Source organism: Vidua chalybeata, chromosome 2 (assembly GCF_026979565.1).
Source record: "Vidua chalybeata isolate OUT-0048 chromosome 2, bVidCha1 merged haplotype, whole genome shotgun sequence".
Taxonomy (NCBI): Eukaryota; Metazoa; Chordata; class Aves; order Passeriformes; family Viduidae; genus Vidua; species Vidua chalybeata.
The window spans coordinates 89270457-89286775 of NC_071531.1; the positions used below are offsets into that span (position 1 = coordinate 89270457).

The 16319-nt window shown below is 37.4% G+C and overlaps 1 protein-coding gene across 2 annotated transcripts in view; it reads right to left on the reverse strand.

Moving 5' to 3' along the window:
- XPO4 (exportin 4) overlaps window positions 1–16319 on the reverse strand; it is a 73504-nt gene that overhangs the window by 26310 nt on the left and 30875 nt on the right. For both annotated transcript variants that reach the window (XM_053936388.1, XM_053936389.1), the window contains exons 5-7: window positions 10406–10522; window positions 9470–9623; window positions 129–241 (exon numbers count right to left, since the gene is read on the reverse strand). In XM_053936388.1, the coding sequence (XP_053792363.1) occupies window positions 129–241; window positions 9470–9623; window positions 10406–10522 (384 nt within the window). The remainder of the gene's footprint in view (window positions 1–128; window positions 242–9469; window positions 9624–10405; window positions 10523–16319) is intronic.

Consider the following 16319-nt stretch of genomic DNA (forward strand, 5'->3'; position numbering starts at 1 on the left):
AGCAAGCTGAAGTGAACAGAATCAATCCTACCTGATGCAAAAGGAAGAGTCCAACAACACAGTTTTAGAACAGGAAGGAGCTGCTTTCCCTGTGGTCTGGACTATGAAAGTTGAAGAAAGAAACTTACTGTAAAGAAAAGCTCCATAACTCTGCTGTCCAGGAGGGTCTCGCGCCAGGATTCTGTTGGCTTTAGCATCACATTTTGTGAGGATTCAAACATAGCTATATAATGTCTGCCCAGTTATCTGGTGTCAAGGTCAACAATAACATTCCTACTTGGCTTTAAAAAAATCCTAGATACAACAGGATCCATTCAGAAAGAATGTAATGGAAACAAACTTTAAGCCTCTTCACATACACAGCATAATTCATGCATGAGGCCAAGGAATAAAAGGTATTAAGTATTGAAAAAAAGAATGCTCCAGGAATGTTAGATAACAGTTTGATCATAATTATGAGACATACCATAGTGATACGATCACTTTGATAACCAGGGTGTCTAATGTGACACAGCGAGAAGGGAAAAAAGCAACCGCAATTAACAGGTGTTAAAATTTATGCAAAATAGGAAATAATTTTCTAAAAAATTTTCCTGGCAGCTTTTAAAAAGGCCTTACCACAGCTAAAGATAGCTCATTGAAATGTATATCCTATTTTTCTAAATAGCCAGATATGTGTCACAGAATGCAGATATGTTAGCCGCTATTAATCTACATTTTCTAATCATACTGAGAAGAACAAAAGCACAAGTCAGCACAAGGCATTGTTGTATTCAACATATTTGTAAGAGACACTCATGAAAAATGTGCATGCTGTAAAGACACAATTTTGCTGCACGCATTTCAGCTCTCACCATGTATTCTGGCATAACTTAATTTACAAAATTCTGCAAATATTCTAGTACAGAAAAAACAGAGACGTGAGCAAAAACATTTAAGCAAACAGGTTCAATTCTCTGTCAGTCTGATCACACAACAGTTTTAATCAAAAATTTTTTAAGTACTTCTCTTTGTGACACCATCCATTTCAAGTAGTACTTGCTAAGTTAAAGCACTTTTACTAATGTTTTATTTGTCTTTCTTAAACCCTACATTATCCTCTTTGATCCCCTTCTAACCCAACCGTCAGAGTCAGTAACAGCATGTTCAGCTGCACATATTTTACTTGATGAACATTACCTTTTGTAGCATAAGTAATCCAGTACTATAAAATGTGTATAAGAAATTATTTCTATGTCTACAATGAAATAAATTTTGCAATGGCATCATTCACAATAGTAGATGCCTTAACTTTTGATGGGTTTTGTTTAAGTGACCAGTATTTAAAGCAAGGAGTTTAATAAGAAAAATTGTGTCACAAAGCAGGATACACAATTTCAGTTTATTTATACTTGTCTTCTGAGTTCTGCCACGAAACAAAATTCCTAACGACACTGTGCAAAACCACACTCTAAAAAAAGGGACTTTTTCCACAGTACAGTACCAAGTGCACCTTCACTGGTCTTATGTGTCCAGGACTGCTGTCAGCATGTAAGAACAATCAGAGGTTTTCACATTAGTGCAAAATAAAAGCAGTTTCACTATTTTCAAGATTATATTAAAAGCAGTTTCACAATTTTCAATGTATGTTGAACTAACCAGATCTGCATTATTTCAAATGGGGAAAACTGAAAAGTCACAGAATTTTCTACTTTACCTCCATCTGAAAAAATGATGTAGTTTAATTGATCAAATATGTTTTGGTTCCACTCAGTAAAAAAAAATAATTTATACATGCATGAAATTATCACATGCAAGCATCCTTTATCAGGAGTAATATTCTAAATCAAAACTAATTTTATCTGGCAAATTAAGCAATGCCTTTTTTTCCTTTCCATTTAGAATGTCTTAGTCAAAATTGTCTTTTAAAATCTCTTACAAGAATGTCCTTTGCTGTGACTCTCCAATAAGCTATTGGCTTGGATGTTTTATCAGAAGACAATTATAAACACATTAGCAATCTGTGAAAAATTTACGCTTTGCTAGGTTGAGTCTACAGAGGGGACCAGCTACAAAATGCTTTTCACATGGCATGAAAGAAGCACTAGTTTGCTGTCACTATTTTAACAAGACTCACTATTTAGAGGCCTTATCCTGTTATTTTTAGTCTTGTTTCTCACACTAATGGACTGATGACACATCTGACAATAGGAGATTTGTGGGTAAAATATCTGTTCACTGAACATTACAAATTATGACTACACCTATCATGGAGATCTTGCAGCCATTTTCCAGCATGTACTACATGTATGCAAGCATTAGCAGAAACTGGCTGTGGAGATGCTTACTGCCACAAGTACTCCAGCTGACATTGTCCTACAGTTTGGTCTTAGTAGCAGCAGTCTAGTTATGCCAAACCTGAAAAAAATGGCACTGAATTACCTCATACATGGGTGTACATAGGACAAACGCACTCTTCATCATCCAAAATTAACTTACTTGTCATGACTTATAAAGAAACAAAGAGTACAGAATGAGCAAAACACTTTTTTTTTTCTAAGCACTCAAGCTTACGATTTAGACTTACAACACAGAAAAATGATAAACATAGATTAGTCCACTATGACATCCTGGAGAGTTGGGGGATTTTTTTGTTTCCAGAATGAAAAACAATTGTAAACCACTTCTGGTAATAATACAAATATTTCTAACATTCCCAGGCCTCCTGAGGAATGATAAACTTTTAATAAAATTCACTTTGAATTATATGGAAATCCAGGCTAACAAACAGCTACCAGAAGCATGTCAATGTTTCACCCATTTTGCAAGGCTTAGGACACTGATTCCTTCAGAGACTTGAATCTTCTGCATGAATCAGATTATTCAGTGATGTGAACTGAACTCTATTAAAAATCATAAAAATATAATTAGATGGCTTAATGTAAGATAAGGTCCATATGCTGGTTTTTACTGCCTAGAGAAGAAGACTAGAAGACCATAATGTTAAAAGAGATTTTCTTTTATCTTTGACTCAATTTATGCATGTAAACATTACCTCTATGTTTGGTTTTGTTTCATGAGATGGAGAAATAACAGTAGTTTTTTCAAAGTTATAATTTTTTTATTTTAAAACTAATTTAGAAAAAAACCAAAAAGTTTGAGGTTTTATGTGCTCCTTGGAGGAACATGAAAACAATGAAAAAAAGCCCCAACAAATGTGTAGTTTTCCTCTCACTCACTAGCCTCTATCCCAGGAAGGGACTGATAGGTGAAGATGAATATTCCAGTATTTCATATCCTAAGGCAGTCATGAGGGATTATAATATTTTACTTCAGTACTTCAACAAGTTCCAGTATCTGAGAATGAATCCCACAATCTGTTTCCCAAGAGAGGCAAGGTTTGTTCTTCCACAAAACAGTAAGTTTGGAATTCAAAAAACAAAGCTGAGATTTCTTCTGCTAGAACCCCATTCATAAGTTTGTGCACAGAAGTGAAACATCTCAGAAAAGGAGGGAAAACTGGAGTGCTAAGGTCTGAATACTTTATTAAAAGTCATTTTAATCACTTTACTTTTGTTGTTTGAAATATTTCTAGACTTTTTGCCAGTCATAGACTTACATTTTAAAAATAAAAAACTGCATTAGAAAGGTACCTGCCCTCTAGTGTTATGTTAAATACTGATTTTATCTGGATTTTTAAGACCTCCTCTGGCTTTCTAGCTAATGAGCCAAGCACATGGGATAAGTCGAAGGAGCTACTGCCTAAAACTGCTGCAGAGGCCTGCTGCCCCCTATGGAGAAATCCTTCACAGACCTTTCCATACCTTACACTCTCGGCAAATACATCCAGCAACGAGGACAAGGAGCATATGCTTAAATACTATTAAACACAAGTATTCTTAACAGTCACGAGAATGAAACAATACTTTGTGTTAGAGACACTGGACTCAGATTGCAGGAACAGGAGTAGGAAGTGCAGGAACATCCAAGCTAATTTTAAACCTGTCTGATTCCAGAGCCATGCCAGTTCCAAGGCTCATGACCACCCATGTGCATTCTGCAGTTCTTGGTACATTCTACTGCTATAGTTATGCAGCTTATGAGATGCAAGCTGATCACTTCCAGCCTAACCAGCACATAAAGCACCTGTGCACACATGGCCGCCACACAGATGTGGCTCAGGAGTCACACCTTTCCACCACACACCAGCTGCCATCCAGGATGCTGTAACCATTGCTGCAAAACTGGGAACCTAAAAACCACTGGGGCAAGAAAGAAGAATATCAGTTCCCCTTCCCAAAAAGGGTCATTCCTGGTCTCTTTTCCTCTTCTGATATTAATGCTGTTAAGATGTTCCTATATTGAACTGATTACAGAATTAATTCAGGAAAACTGAAATGATGAAAGATTGTTTAAAAGTTCAACATCAATACAGGTACGTTTACTGCAATTATGACAGAATTCAGGGGATCTTCCAATCTTCTTGGGTTTGCCCAATGTTGTCTTAAAAATTTGCTAGAAAGGATTGACAAGAAAACACAGTGTCCTAGAAATCATTTCTAACCATCAGGGATTTCAAAGCCAGGTCAGTTTTCACCTAGAAGCAGTAGGTGATAAAGGTCTGATAAGAGTAAAATGCAGCTCTCTTAAATACAGCTGTTTCAGTTACATTGAATTTTGCTCTATATCCCAAAAAATAGACAGGATAGTGCCCCAACGCTTCATTTTTCAGATAAGAACAGATTGCTGCAGTAAATTCAGGATAATTCCAGGCTGCTCACGAACACAAGGCCTATGGAAAGCAACCATGCTGCTGAAGAAATCAATGTTGTCACTCCATGGTAAAGGTAGAATCATTCCTGTAGCTGTGCAACAAATCAAACCAGGGGTCAAAATCTGCTAAAAAAACCCACCACATTTTTAGCCAGGTGGTTCCCTGCTCAGCATCATGTTCTTGGGAGGTGATAAGGCTGGATGCTTTTTCAGCAGCACTGCCAACTTGAACCATTCCTCAAAATCAGCCTTGAGTTTTCTGTATCATTTTCATGCACTTCCATTATGCACAACAGATGCTACCAATCTGGGCTGGACGGAGTTCAAATCTTAGAAGTCTGCAGACCTATATGGTTCACAGAACCTCCCACACAGGTGTCTCATTCTGGCTTGAGGTTTAAAAGACATTTTCAAAACAGAGATATTAAATGTGTGGCCAATGAACACAAAAATATTCAGATCAGACAAAAGCTTCATTCAGTTCATACAACTGCCATGGCACCACCAATTCCAATGGAACAGCAATGATGTGTATTAGTAGAGTGCAAACCACTATGTCTACATAATCTGCATTTTAAATCCCCTATTCTACATTCACTTGAAAATTTGCCAGCTTGCCTCCAAACAAGTACAGGCATTAAATCCAAAACAAGAACTAAAGCTCAAGTATCTCTTTATTCATGTACTGTAATCCATACATTGAATAAGGGATAAGTACTTCCATGACAGCTCCTAATGACGGATAATAGACACCTTTCTGTAGATGGGAGACAGCTGCGCACAATTCTTATGTTCTGTTCAAGAACTTCTACATTTGAGGACATTCAGCCAAAGTCCATTAGAATATAGCTACCAGGAACAGAAAAATCCCAAAGTTGACAAGAGAAATATCTCTGGAAATAAAATGATAAAAATTATAATTACATGCTGACTTCACAGGATGTGTATGTTCATGCCAAGGTGTATTAAAGCCCAACAACACTTTGCTTCTTAACTGGAGACTTTGGGTACTCACAAATCTGACTAAAAGTCAGATTCTTGAAGGAACTTTTGTAAAGGAGAGGGTGGTATATTTTAGTATTGGTCATCCTTAAGTATTTCCTTAATTAGTTGAAACATTCATTTTAGAAAAGATGCAGTTAAAACTAGTTCCATCCAAGTAAATAATATTTAACAATACTGTAACAGTACTGAAAAAAGAAACTGTGCAGAAGCCAACATGCCACAAGATACTATCTCTGAAGCCTCCACAAACACCGGGTAAACTAATATCTCAAGGTGGCAGATAAAAATAACAATAGATGATTGCTGGAAAATGAAATAGGAGAAACTGGACATGACTGAAGGGAGGCCTCCTAGGTCACTGTGCCTTGTCCTTCCTACTGCAGACTCTACATCCCAAGATAATTAAAAAATACTGCGTTCCAACTTGAAATTAGGTAGAGTTTCTTCCTTTGTTGCTCCAATGAGGTGGGTATTCCAGAATGCATCTTTCATGGTAGCAACAGACAATGCAGACTTACCACAACTTTTCTTACAATTGGTGGCAACACTGTCCAAAACTGCATTTAACAATGCAACATTTATAAAGTTGTCCTATAACAGCACAGAACTCTTGAGAAGTGGTATGTTTTGATTCAATTCTAACAACCTGGGGATTTCAATAACATGCCACTTTGCAAGAGCCACCATACAGCTGATGCACATTTATGCTATTTCCCCTTTTTGGAAATACAAGAATCTTGCTAAATATTACATAAATTACATAAATTATGATGTAATTAAAATTACTGCAGATTACTGTGATGCTGCAGGGAATACTGAGAATCAATACTATCTTGCCAGGGGAAATACCAACAAAAGGAAAGAAGATATACCTGAGAATACAATGGATCGTTTTACTCCATACTTCAGGTATTAAATTCATGCCCATTGCTTCAGCATATGTACTGTCAAGATTTGGAAAGAGGACACCAAAAGGACTCCAATCAATCAACATAGTAATTCTTACAGTGTTATGTAATGTGCTATCTATTTAGAAACTAGAGCCAACCTAAGTTTCACTGCCCATGAGCTAACAATTAACAGTTAAAGTGGTCATCTTAAGGAAAACAGATTTATGCCACAATACAATCAATATGGCACTGTAAACCCCAAGAGTTACTGAATATTTGGCAGCTAAGACCAGCTTTTCTCAAGGACAACTGAAGATGTTCCAACTTCTGTAAACACAGGCTGATACATAAATAAAGACAACCCTAGCTGGTGCTGTAATTCTTTCAGCAAAATGAACCATCCAATGGTAGAAAATAAAAAGATGGTATCGGGTGGATCAGAAATTACAAAAATATTTGAAATTGATCCATTAAGAGAACTTAAGTCCATCCGATCTCCAGAAACGGCCAGAGCTTGTTTAAGAGCTATAATATCTAAAGTAGGTTAAATAGCAGAAAATATTATTAATCTTAGCAGTATTTTGGCTTGCTTGGTATTTCTAGTAACATTTATTTACTAGCACCTAAATCACTTAATATTATATAGATGTATAAAGGAAAGCTGGAATTCCAAGGCTCCACATGTTGCATGGGTCTACCTCTCTATCTGGTTCCACCACTCATCCAAGGACAAAGAGCTCATGAAGAACTACAGCCTTCACTTTTGAACTATACCAAGATCCCAGACACACCAACAGGTTAGAAGTGATTAAGAGCAGCACTGCAGAGAAGGAGCTAGGAAAAATTCAACCTGAGCCAACAATGTGCACTTACAGCCCAGAAAGACAACTGCATGCTGGGCTGCATCAAAAGGTTGAAAGAGGAAACTTCTCCCTCTACTCTGCTCCTCTGAGACCCCGCCTGGAGTACTGACTACAGTTCTGGTGTCCCCAACATAAGGAGGACATGGAATTGATGGAGTAAGTCCAGAGGAGGCCACGTAGTTGATAGGAAACTGGAGCACCAGCCCTATGAATACAAGCTGAGAAAGTTGGGGCTCTTGAGCCTGCAAAGAGAAGGCTGTGTGAAGATCTCATAGCAACCTTCCAGTGTCTGAAGGGGGCCTACAGGGAAGCTGGAGAGATTCTTTGTCAGGAATTGCAGTGATGGACAAGGAATAATGGGCACAAACTGAGAGGAAATTCAGGTTAGATAGTAGGAAGTAATTCCTTCCTGTGAGGATGGTGAGGCTCTGGCTGCCCAGAGAAGCTGTGGATGCCCCAACCCTGGAAGTGTTCAAGGCCAGGTTGGATGGGGGCTCTGAGCAGCCTGGTCTAGTGGAAGGTGTCCCTGCCCATGGCAGGGGGGTTGGAAATTGATTTTTAAGGTCCCTTCCAACCTCTTATCATTCTATGATTATGTATGTAGGACTACATAGTTTGTGCGGAGCCAGACTAAAATTCAGAGGGAACCAACACTGCACAATACAAGAGCATTTACTTTCTATTTGAAATCTCAAATCCACTTCCAAAGACTTTTATAAGGTGCAATAATTTGACTACAGTCTCCATTTTATAGGCACATGCGCTAAATTCCTCTCTGAACCCCTGCCAAATCACTTTAGGGATGAATAGAAGCGGGATATTTACTTTTAATCTGTAGAACCTTTCTTAAAGCCAATATAGCTGGCATTCTGCTTTACAGATGTGAACCAAGGAATATCCAGTTTCCAATAAATTTACTTTTGCCTGCTGCATAATGAACAGACTAAAAGAAAACAAAACCACACAGGTATCACCTTTTGACTGCCACACCAGGAAAGCAAATAAAATCCTTCACCGTAGATTTGACAGCAACATCAAGATTCCTGCAGTATATATAACTTGGTAGGAATTTCAGAAGGTTTAAGAAGTTTATAAACCAGCTTAAAAGTTTGCTGAGCTTCTTAAAGGTAGTCTGGCTATTAAAACAGGTGCTATAATGATTTACTACACATGCTGTCTAAAACCTCTATTAAATACAGAGTGTGACTGAGTATTTCTACAATATTTGTCTAGCTCATTTTTTGGACTGAGCATTTTTATATCTTTTTTTCTTCTCTCCTTCACTAAGAGCCTTTCTCTTTCTTATTCCCATTTCCTCCTCTACTTTCCCACTCCACCTTTCTCTGGACTAATGAACAGCAGATATCACAAAAATATCAAAATGAAAGCAGTGGCACCTGTGAAAAATATTGACATTTCTTTTCTCAGCTACCAAATACTTTTTTTTCAGGCTGAAGATATTCCATATTCTAGTATATACTATGTTCTTTTATGGGGAGTTGGTTCACCTGCATGAACATGCATATTCCTGCATGATGGGGCATTTGCCTGTCCCTACCTCTTCTCTAAGGGAGTAAAGTAGGACAGATCAGATCTCTGCACAAAAATTGAACAGGGCTTAGACTCTTCACCATATGGTTCTACACTGAAGTAGCATATTGCACATTTCCTGTTCCCTGCACCAACCAGACAGACCATAAACCTGTAAAAGGTGGGTACTCTGTACACCTTCTCTTTCATGTAAAATACTTTTAAACTTTAATGAAGACCAACAGCAGCTTCTGTATGTAAGCATCTCTTAGCAAGCATGGTGGAGACAAAAAGCACTAATGGAAGAAAACAAAAATTAAGGACTAAACACAACGCTTCTACGTTTTACTCTCCTTGCAAAGACTTTATGCCTCACCTAAGAAGTGACCCAAGTCAAGGGAAACAAAGGGCCTGATATGAAAAGGATATAATTTGGAGGAAGGAAGTTCCAGCTTAAGACCTGATTGGCTAGTGCAAGATAACGCTGAAACACTGAAGACATCTGAGCATTGAGGTTTTCACGTCTGCTGAATTCCTGAAGTACCTCTACTGTGAGCATGAAGATCTGCCGCAGGTCATCCTCCTACAGTCAGGACGAACACAATACATTCAGTATCTCAGTCATTAGTGAAATGTTGATCAACAAGAAATACTTTTCCAGAGAATAAAAATTTCCAGTTTCACCCTGTTTTCATTAAAATACAGGAAATACTCTGAAATTGCCAGTGAAAATCCCCACTTTTGTCAAAATTAATTGATTATGTTTGCAAAAACTATGAAAAAAATCCTCACATAAATATTAGTCATTAAAAGATAAAAAAATCAATATGTTTTTAATAAGTGGTGGAGAAAAGAGTTGGTCTTTGGCATGAAAAAAAGTTGGTAAGTTGTTCCACAACAGTCAGTTTAAAGCAATGCCTTCACATAAACATTTCTGACTGGCCAAACAATACATCTGAGACAACCAGACTACACCATCTGCAATAATATTTTTAAATACATACATAGCTCTCCTTGGCTTTAAACCAAAGCTATATTTAAGACTATCATTGTTCCACAGAGTATTCGTTTTGTTTGCAATTGGTAGCCAAGGAATTAAAGAGTTCAATGGTATAAAGATCTGTAGCTCTACATTCATAAAATGGGCACAACGGGGTTGCACCTTTTTTGATACAAGTTTTTTAAAAATACATTATCAATTTTCCTGAAGTAGTCAGTATCTGCATTATTTGCAGTACCTGCCCTATTAAATGCTTTTAGGCACACAGTGTACCTGACTGCACCTGGCACAACAAAGTACTTTTGCTTCCACACATTTCAATTTTAGAAAGAGAGGTAGCATATATCAATACAGAACTAGTTTACCTGAAATATGCGTTTACAGTTACCATGGAACTCCATGCTTAGTCCAATGTTGCTGGTTTTACTTGAACTTGAGAACTCGCTCAACAACGCCGTTAGAATGGAACAGGCCAAAGTTTGCTATAAAAAACATAAGGGAGAATAATAGAACTAAAAGATGTCCAATAACGCAATAGCACCTACAGTGTCCTTAATTTTTCTATTAGCATTTTAATACAACTACTACTTCAGTTCTGTCTAACACAAACTAGAACAAGTCAAACTTTCAGGAAAATAGATCCTTGGATGAACCATTTCTGGAATCATCAGGGCTCTATCCTTAAAAAAGAAATTCAAATATTCGAGCAATATAAAAGCTGGCATCTGTGTGATCATCATTACAAATGAAACCACCTTATTGCAAACCATTTCCCAGCCTTGCCATTTACTCTGTCTCCCTGTGCACAGGCCTTTACAGGTATTAGTTTCAGGGAAGATTCACTGTCCACTTATTTCAATTAATGTAATAGTTCAGGTCACTCTGAAGTTTGTTTTAGCCCTTCTTTACATTTGCTACACTTACCATATTGGAATTTGATCATGAGTAACTTTATAGCACCAAAAATGATACAAGTTTGTAAAAACAACACCTGCAATAACACTGTCTACTACATCTTCTCCCTCTCTCCCCATAAAAAAAATAGGAGAGGAATTCACAGAAAGCTCCAATACTTGAACGGTCTTAGATACCTCCCTCCAAAGCACCACACTGACAAGCCTCAGAAATAACCCTTAAAACTACTCTATTAAAATTATGTCTCCGAAGTGATATAAAAATTGATTAGAAAAAGGCATTTAGAGAGACAGATTCAAGAAGACTAAAGGTTTTAAGTATCATTTTTGTTCTCAAAATTTAAGATAAGGTAAATGAAATGCTTATCTAAAACTCTACTAAAAAACCAACTTTCTGTATGAAACACATGGCTCCAGCCTTTGCTGCTGTTTTCTGAAATATATAAAAAAGGCTTTTTTTTTTCCTAATGCCAAAGTTCAGAAACCATCATCACCAGTTTTAATATCTTTTAACTGATCCTTGCACACAAAGGGGAGCAAGTACTGCACACTGGAGATGCAAGTAGTACTTCAGACTTGTGCCGTATGCTACTCTAACAAGCACAATAGAAAGTGCATACTGCTGAAATGAAAAGACTTTTTGTTAAAGAGATGTTCTTTACAAAAAGTTCCAAAATTACTGGCTATCCTCCCAGACTGTTTGGAGCCAAGGTGCCAGGGATGGACGGAGGGATAGGAATTGTTAAAGGGTCATGCATGCCAGCAAGTGTCCAGGGGTTAAACAGAAATATGCACACTACCTCTGAACACCCGAAAGATTAAAGTGGAGATGATACTATTTATGCAAGCTCATACAACAGCTGAGACCAGTGCCATCCACCCACCAACTGCAACATCTTTGTTCAGAAATGCCTCTGAAGTCAGTACCTTGACCCCCCCAGACAACTAGTTATCTTAGTCAGTAAACACTAAATTAACATTCTTACTCGCTAAATAAGTTCCAGACAGATCAAATATAGTGGCTTTGTGATAAAACACAGGTTTTCTCTTTCACTATGCAATAAAGCTGCATAAGCACAGCAGATCAGCATATTGCTGATCACTTGCTAAGTAAAAGCTTTTGCATTTTTAAGAAATTATTTATTTCAAGTGGACTATTTCTCATTTACAGTCAGCTCTATCAAACAACACATATGACTAAAAAAGCATTTAGCCAGTGAAAACCAACACCACAATTTAAACTACTCCAGTGAAAGTGCAACTTTGTCACTTATATAATAGAAGTATTTCGAATTAGCTCAAACATTTCACAAATTTCAAATTTCTGTGCAAGGTATTCACACAATAAATATTTTTTTTCTTGTTAGAGAAAATATAGATTTGATCTAATATTAAAAAACCCAAAACAGTATAGACTAGTATGGAGTATTAAATCCAACATTAAAAGTTCCATATGAAAAGAATTAACCTGGTTTAAAAAAAAAAAAAAACACTAAGAAAAACCCCTCAAGTCTGACTTCAGAACAATGCTTCAGATCAGAATGCGTATTTTTAAAGAAATAATGCAGTTTTTTCACATGACTCTCTAAATAGTTTAAAATACAAATTTTTATTTGATGCTTAAATTACTGACTCACATTTTTCAGCTCAAAGCAGCCACTACGCAAGAACATCACTAGCTGCAATTACAAATTTGTAGACTTTGATGCTCAGCAACATATCCTGATTACCAAGTGGTATCAGTGGCTCCAATAATACAACAACTAGGCAAAAACTAAACTGCTTCTGCTTTAGCATGCTAAGATCTTGACACCAAGCCACCATCCAGATCACCACAGGACAAGCAGGGCAATGACGCAGACTACCCATCTTTTGCAGATGGTTGCCAATTACTGGAAAATCAACCAAGTTCAAACGGGCAGGAACAATAGGAAAAGAAGTTAGTTCCCATTGTGATTACAAATACTTCATATTAGCTGAAATAGCGCCTTCCTTTTTCTCCAGTGTGTTTATATGTATATAATAATTTATCCTTTCTCTTTGCAGAGTTATGTGTTACTACATGGTAAAAGTGTGTTACAGATTTTTTTTTTCTGTGTGCGCTTTTCTCCTGATTTCAAGGAAAAATTTAAAAGGAAGGTTAAATTTTATGACTGATGGTAAAGACATCTCTTTGAAAGTGTAAAGAGCAATGGGTACAGGTAGGTTGACTGAATCTGCAAAGCAGCTTGAGCAGTGACCTATCTCCCTGACTTCAATGAGAGCCAGTTCAGCTAGTTCTGGGACATCAGTACCTGATTTGAGCATGACAGGAGAAAAATTATGTTACTAGATTTACACACCTTATTCCATCCAGCAGGCTAGCTCACAGCAAATATCAGGGCACAGTGCACCCCCCGCTCTCCCCTCCCTCCTATTGAATTCCCAGCATCCCATCAACTTCCTTAACTTGGTATTTCAATATCTGGGGTGCAAATCCTGCCCCATTCCCTCACCATCCCAAAGGCCTCGTGCAATATTTGCACATCCGTATGCAGTTGCCATCTGCACCTGTGCTTACCCCTTGTATCCGTAAGGAATTGTAAGCACTCCTGTATACCCAGGGCACCAGGGCAGGAGAAGACCGAAGAGAAGATATTGGGCAGTAATTTCAAATTTACTGCAACAACAGGCTGAGGTGAGATGGCTTGAGACTGGTTTCCTAGAAGGCAGGTGCCAGCCCCCATGAGTTCAGCTTTCAGACAAGAGCAGAGGAACAGATCAAGACCGTAACCTGTCCTTGCAATGTCAAGTATTTGCACAGATATTTGCAAAACCACCACTGCTTCCCAAAACTGCCAAAAGGCTATAGGAATTTATACAGACTATTGTCCATAGCAGTAAGATGGCTATTTTCATGAGTATTAACAAATTATTAACTTAAAAGAATATTTGCCCTACCATGTATTAAACTTCCCTGAATACACAATAATATTTCAGAAACACTGGAATAAAGCTCAAGTGAATTCTACTAAAAGTAAAATTTGATTTTCATAAAGTAATTTTACTGAAGGTTAACTACTAATATTTTGAATTACATTTTTTTAAATATACAGATATGTTTGGTGTGAAGACACTAAGTACCTCAACATAAATATTATCACAAGAAAGATTTCAAGAATCTGAAAACCAACAATTTCAGAGAAACCAATACTGGTGTGCTATGTGAACTAAAATTTCTTCCTCTTACATGTAAGAAAATTGAATGCACCTAACACATAAAATTCTAGGGTGGAGGGTTCTGGGGGGTTTTGTGTTTCGTTTTTGGGTGGTTTTTTTTGGTTGGTTGGTTTTTGTTGTTATTGTTGGTTTTAGTGTGGTTTTGGTTGATTTGTTTGTTTGTGTTCTGGTGGGGATTTTTTGGGTCTTTTTTAAAGGTTTTTCCTAAGGTTTTTGCCACACCACAGAAGAGATTAACAATACAAGTTAGTAATACCACACTGTAATAAGTAGAAAATGCACGTGACGCTGGGCATCATATTAAAAGCCAGATCTGAATGTCTATTGTGCAGCAATGCCATTAACTTCATACCAGTAAGAGTACACCTCTGAACCTAGTTTGACTCACTCCCTAGCAATTTCACTAGTTCTGCCACAACTACATACCCAAACAATAAGCCCATCTAACAAAATAAAATCCTTCTCTTGTTGAGAGAGAGCACTGCCTCTGAGAATAGCTTGGCACTCACCCCAGTTAGCTTTATTACCAGGAATAAACTTTATGAAAGATTGCTATACATAAAATAGACTCTCAGCTGCTCAAACAGAAGATCAATGGGACTTGTGATAAGAGATTAACTTGGCAATCAGATACCCAGTAGTAACATCGTTTTAGTGGTTTTCTTTTTAAATGACTTTAATAAAACACAGACACTACAGAAAGACCGTGTGTCATTTTAACTGCAAACAACATTTATATATCATTCATAAAACTCAGCTGCAAAAAGTAAATACAACTTATTCCTTCAAACGGAATGTCCCCTATAAAAGAAGCTAAAGCCATAATGTTTGAAGGGATTTCACACTTGTGTCTGGGCTGCCCATGGAATAAATGAAGTGCTTAATTTGAGGGTAGTTAGGTTACCAAGTATCTGAAAGGAAGAAGAGTTCAAATACAGCCTAGGAAAAAATGGACATGTGGTACACCAGCTCTGCAGCAATAAAGTCAACAGACAAAGCAGAATGAACTCCAATACCAAAATTGTTTCCTTGTTTTGAATTCAGAGCAGAGATACAGTTAGGTTGCCAGAGATTTGATTAAAGAATTAATTTTACTACAAAACCTAAACTATCATGCAGTGCCTTCTGCTAGTATCATTTATACCTACAGAAAAAGCAGTAAGCATATTTAAAAGAAGAAAGATTGTGCCTGAATAGAGCAAATCATAACATCTACTCTCTTACATTAGATCACTGCCAGCCTGAATATGCATTTAGAGGACTTTTTCTCTCCACATGTATAATGTAAACTCTGTTACTGAAACCAAAGGGAAGCCATGTGAAGACTTAATAGTATTCCTAAACTATCTAAATTTAACCTGCACAAGAGCAGGAAGAATTAAAGAATAAATGTATTGGAAGCAGAATTTGCTGTGTTGCTCCTAGGTGATAGAATTTCGTAATGAGAATGTATCAAAAGCAATTTTACTAAGTTGTTTAAAGCAAGGCTTTCTTTATAAAAGCAATAATAGTCTTCTTCTCTAGTTTCCTTGAATAAGCACAGCTGTTTTTGCTAACATTTTCAGAGTATTTAAATCTCCAGAACATAAGCTGCAACTCCAAATTGGAAGGTTAAAAGGATGGCCAGAGGGCCAAAAGAAATATATTTATGTACACAGAATAACTGGGATCACTCCAACTTTTCAACTTGGGAGTATTGCAAGATGGGTGGGGGAGCCAGGAGCTGAAGTAGTGGTTCCCAACCAAAGAAAACCAGAACATATTTTTAAGAAATGTAAGCAAGCACCAGTAAGAACCCACTGATTTTCATCTCTTCCTTCCCAAATGAGCCAACTGGTGGAAAAAAGCTATAGAGCAGGGATATGATGATAGGAATAGGACCCACAGCTGCAGTTCTGTGCTGTCAGCTGTAAGGGACTAGCTAAGCAGTGCACTCCTTTCCTCTCATTCCCTTTCTGCCATTGTGCAAAGACAGATGAGCAGCACCAGGTTAACACATCAGAGCTACAGCGGAACAATCGGCAAGACCTTGCTTCCCTTCCTGGGAGGAACCAGCCAAACCAAGGGAAACCCCCCAGGGGTGAGCTGAGAAAGAAGTCGTCAATTCCCCTATGAATCACCATGGGCCAGAGGAAGATGATCTTGT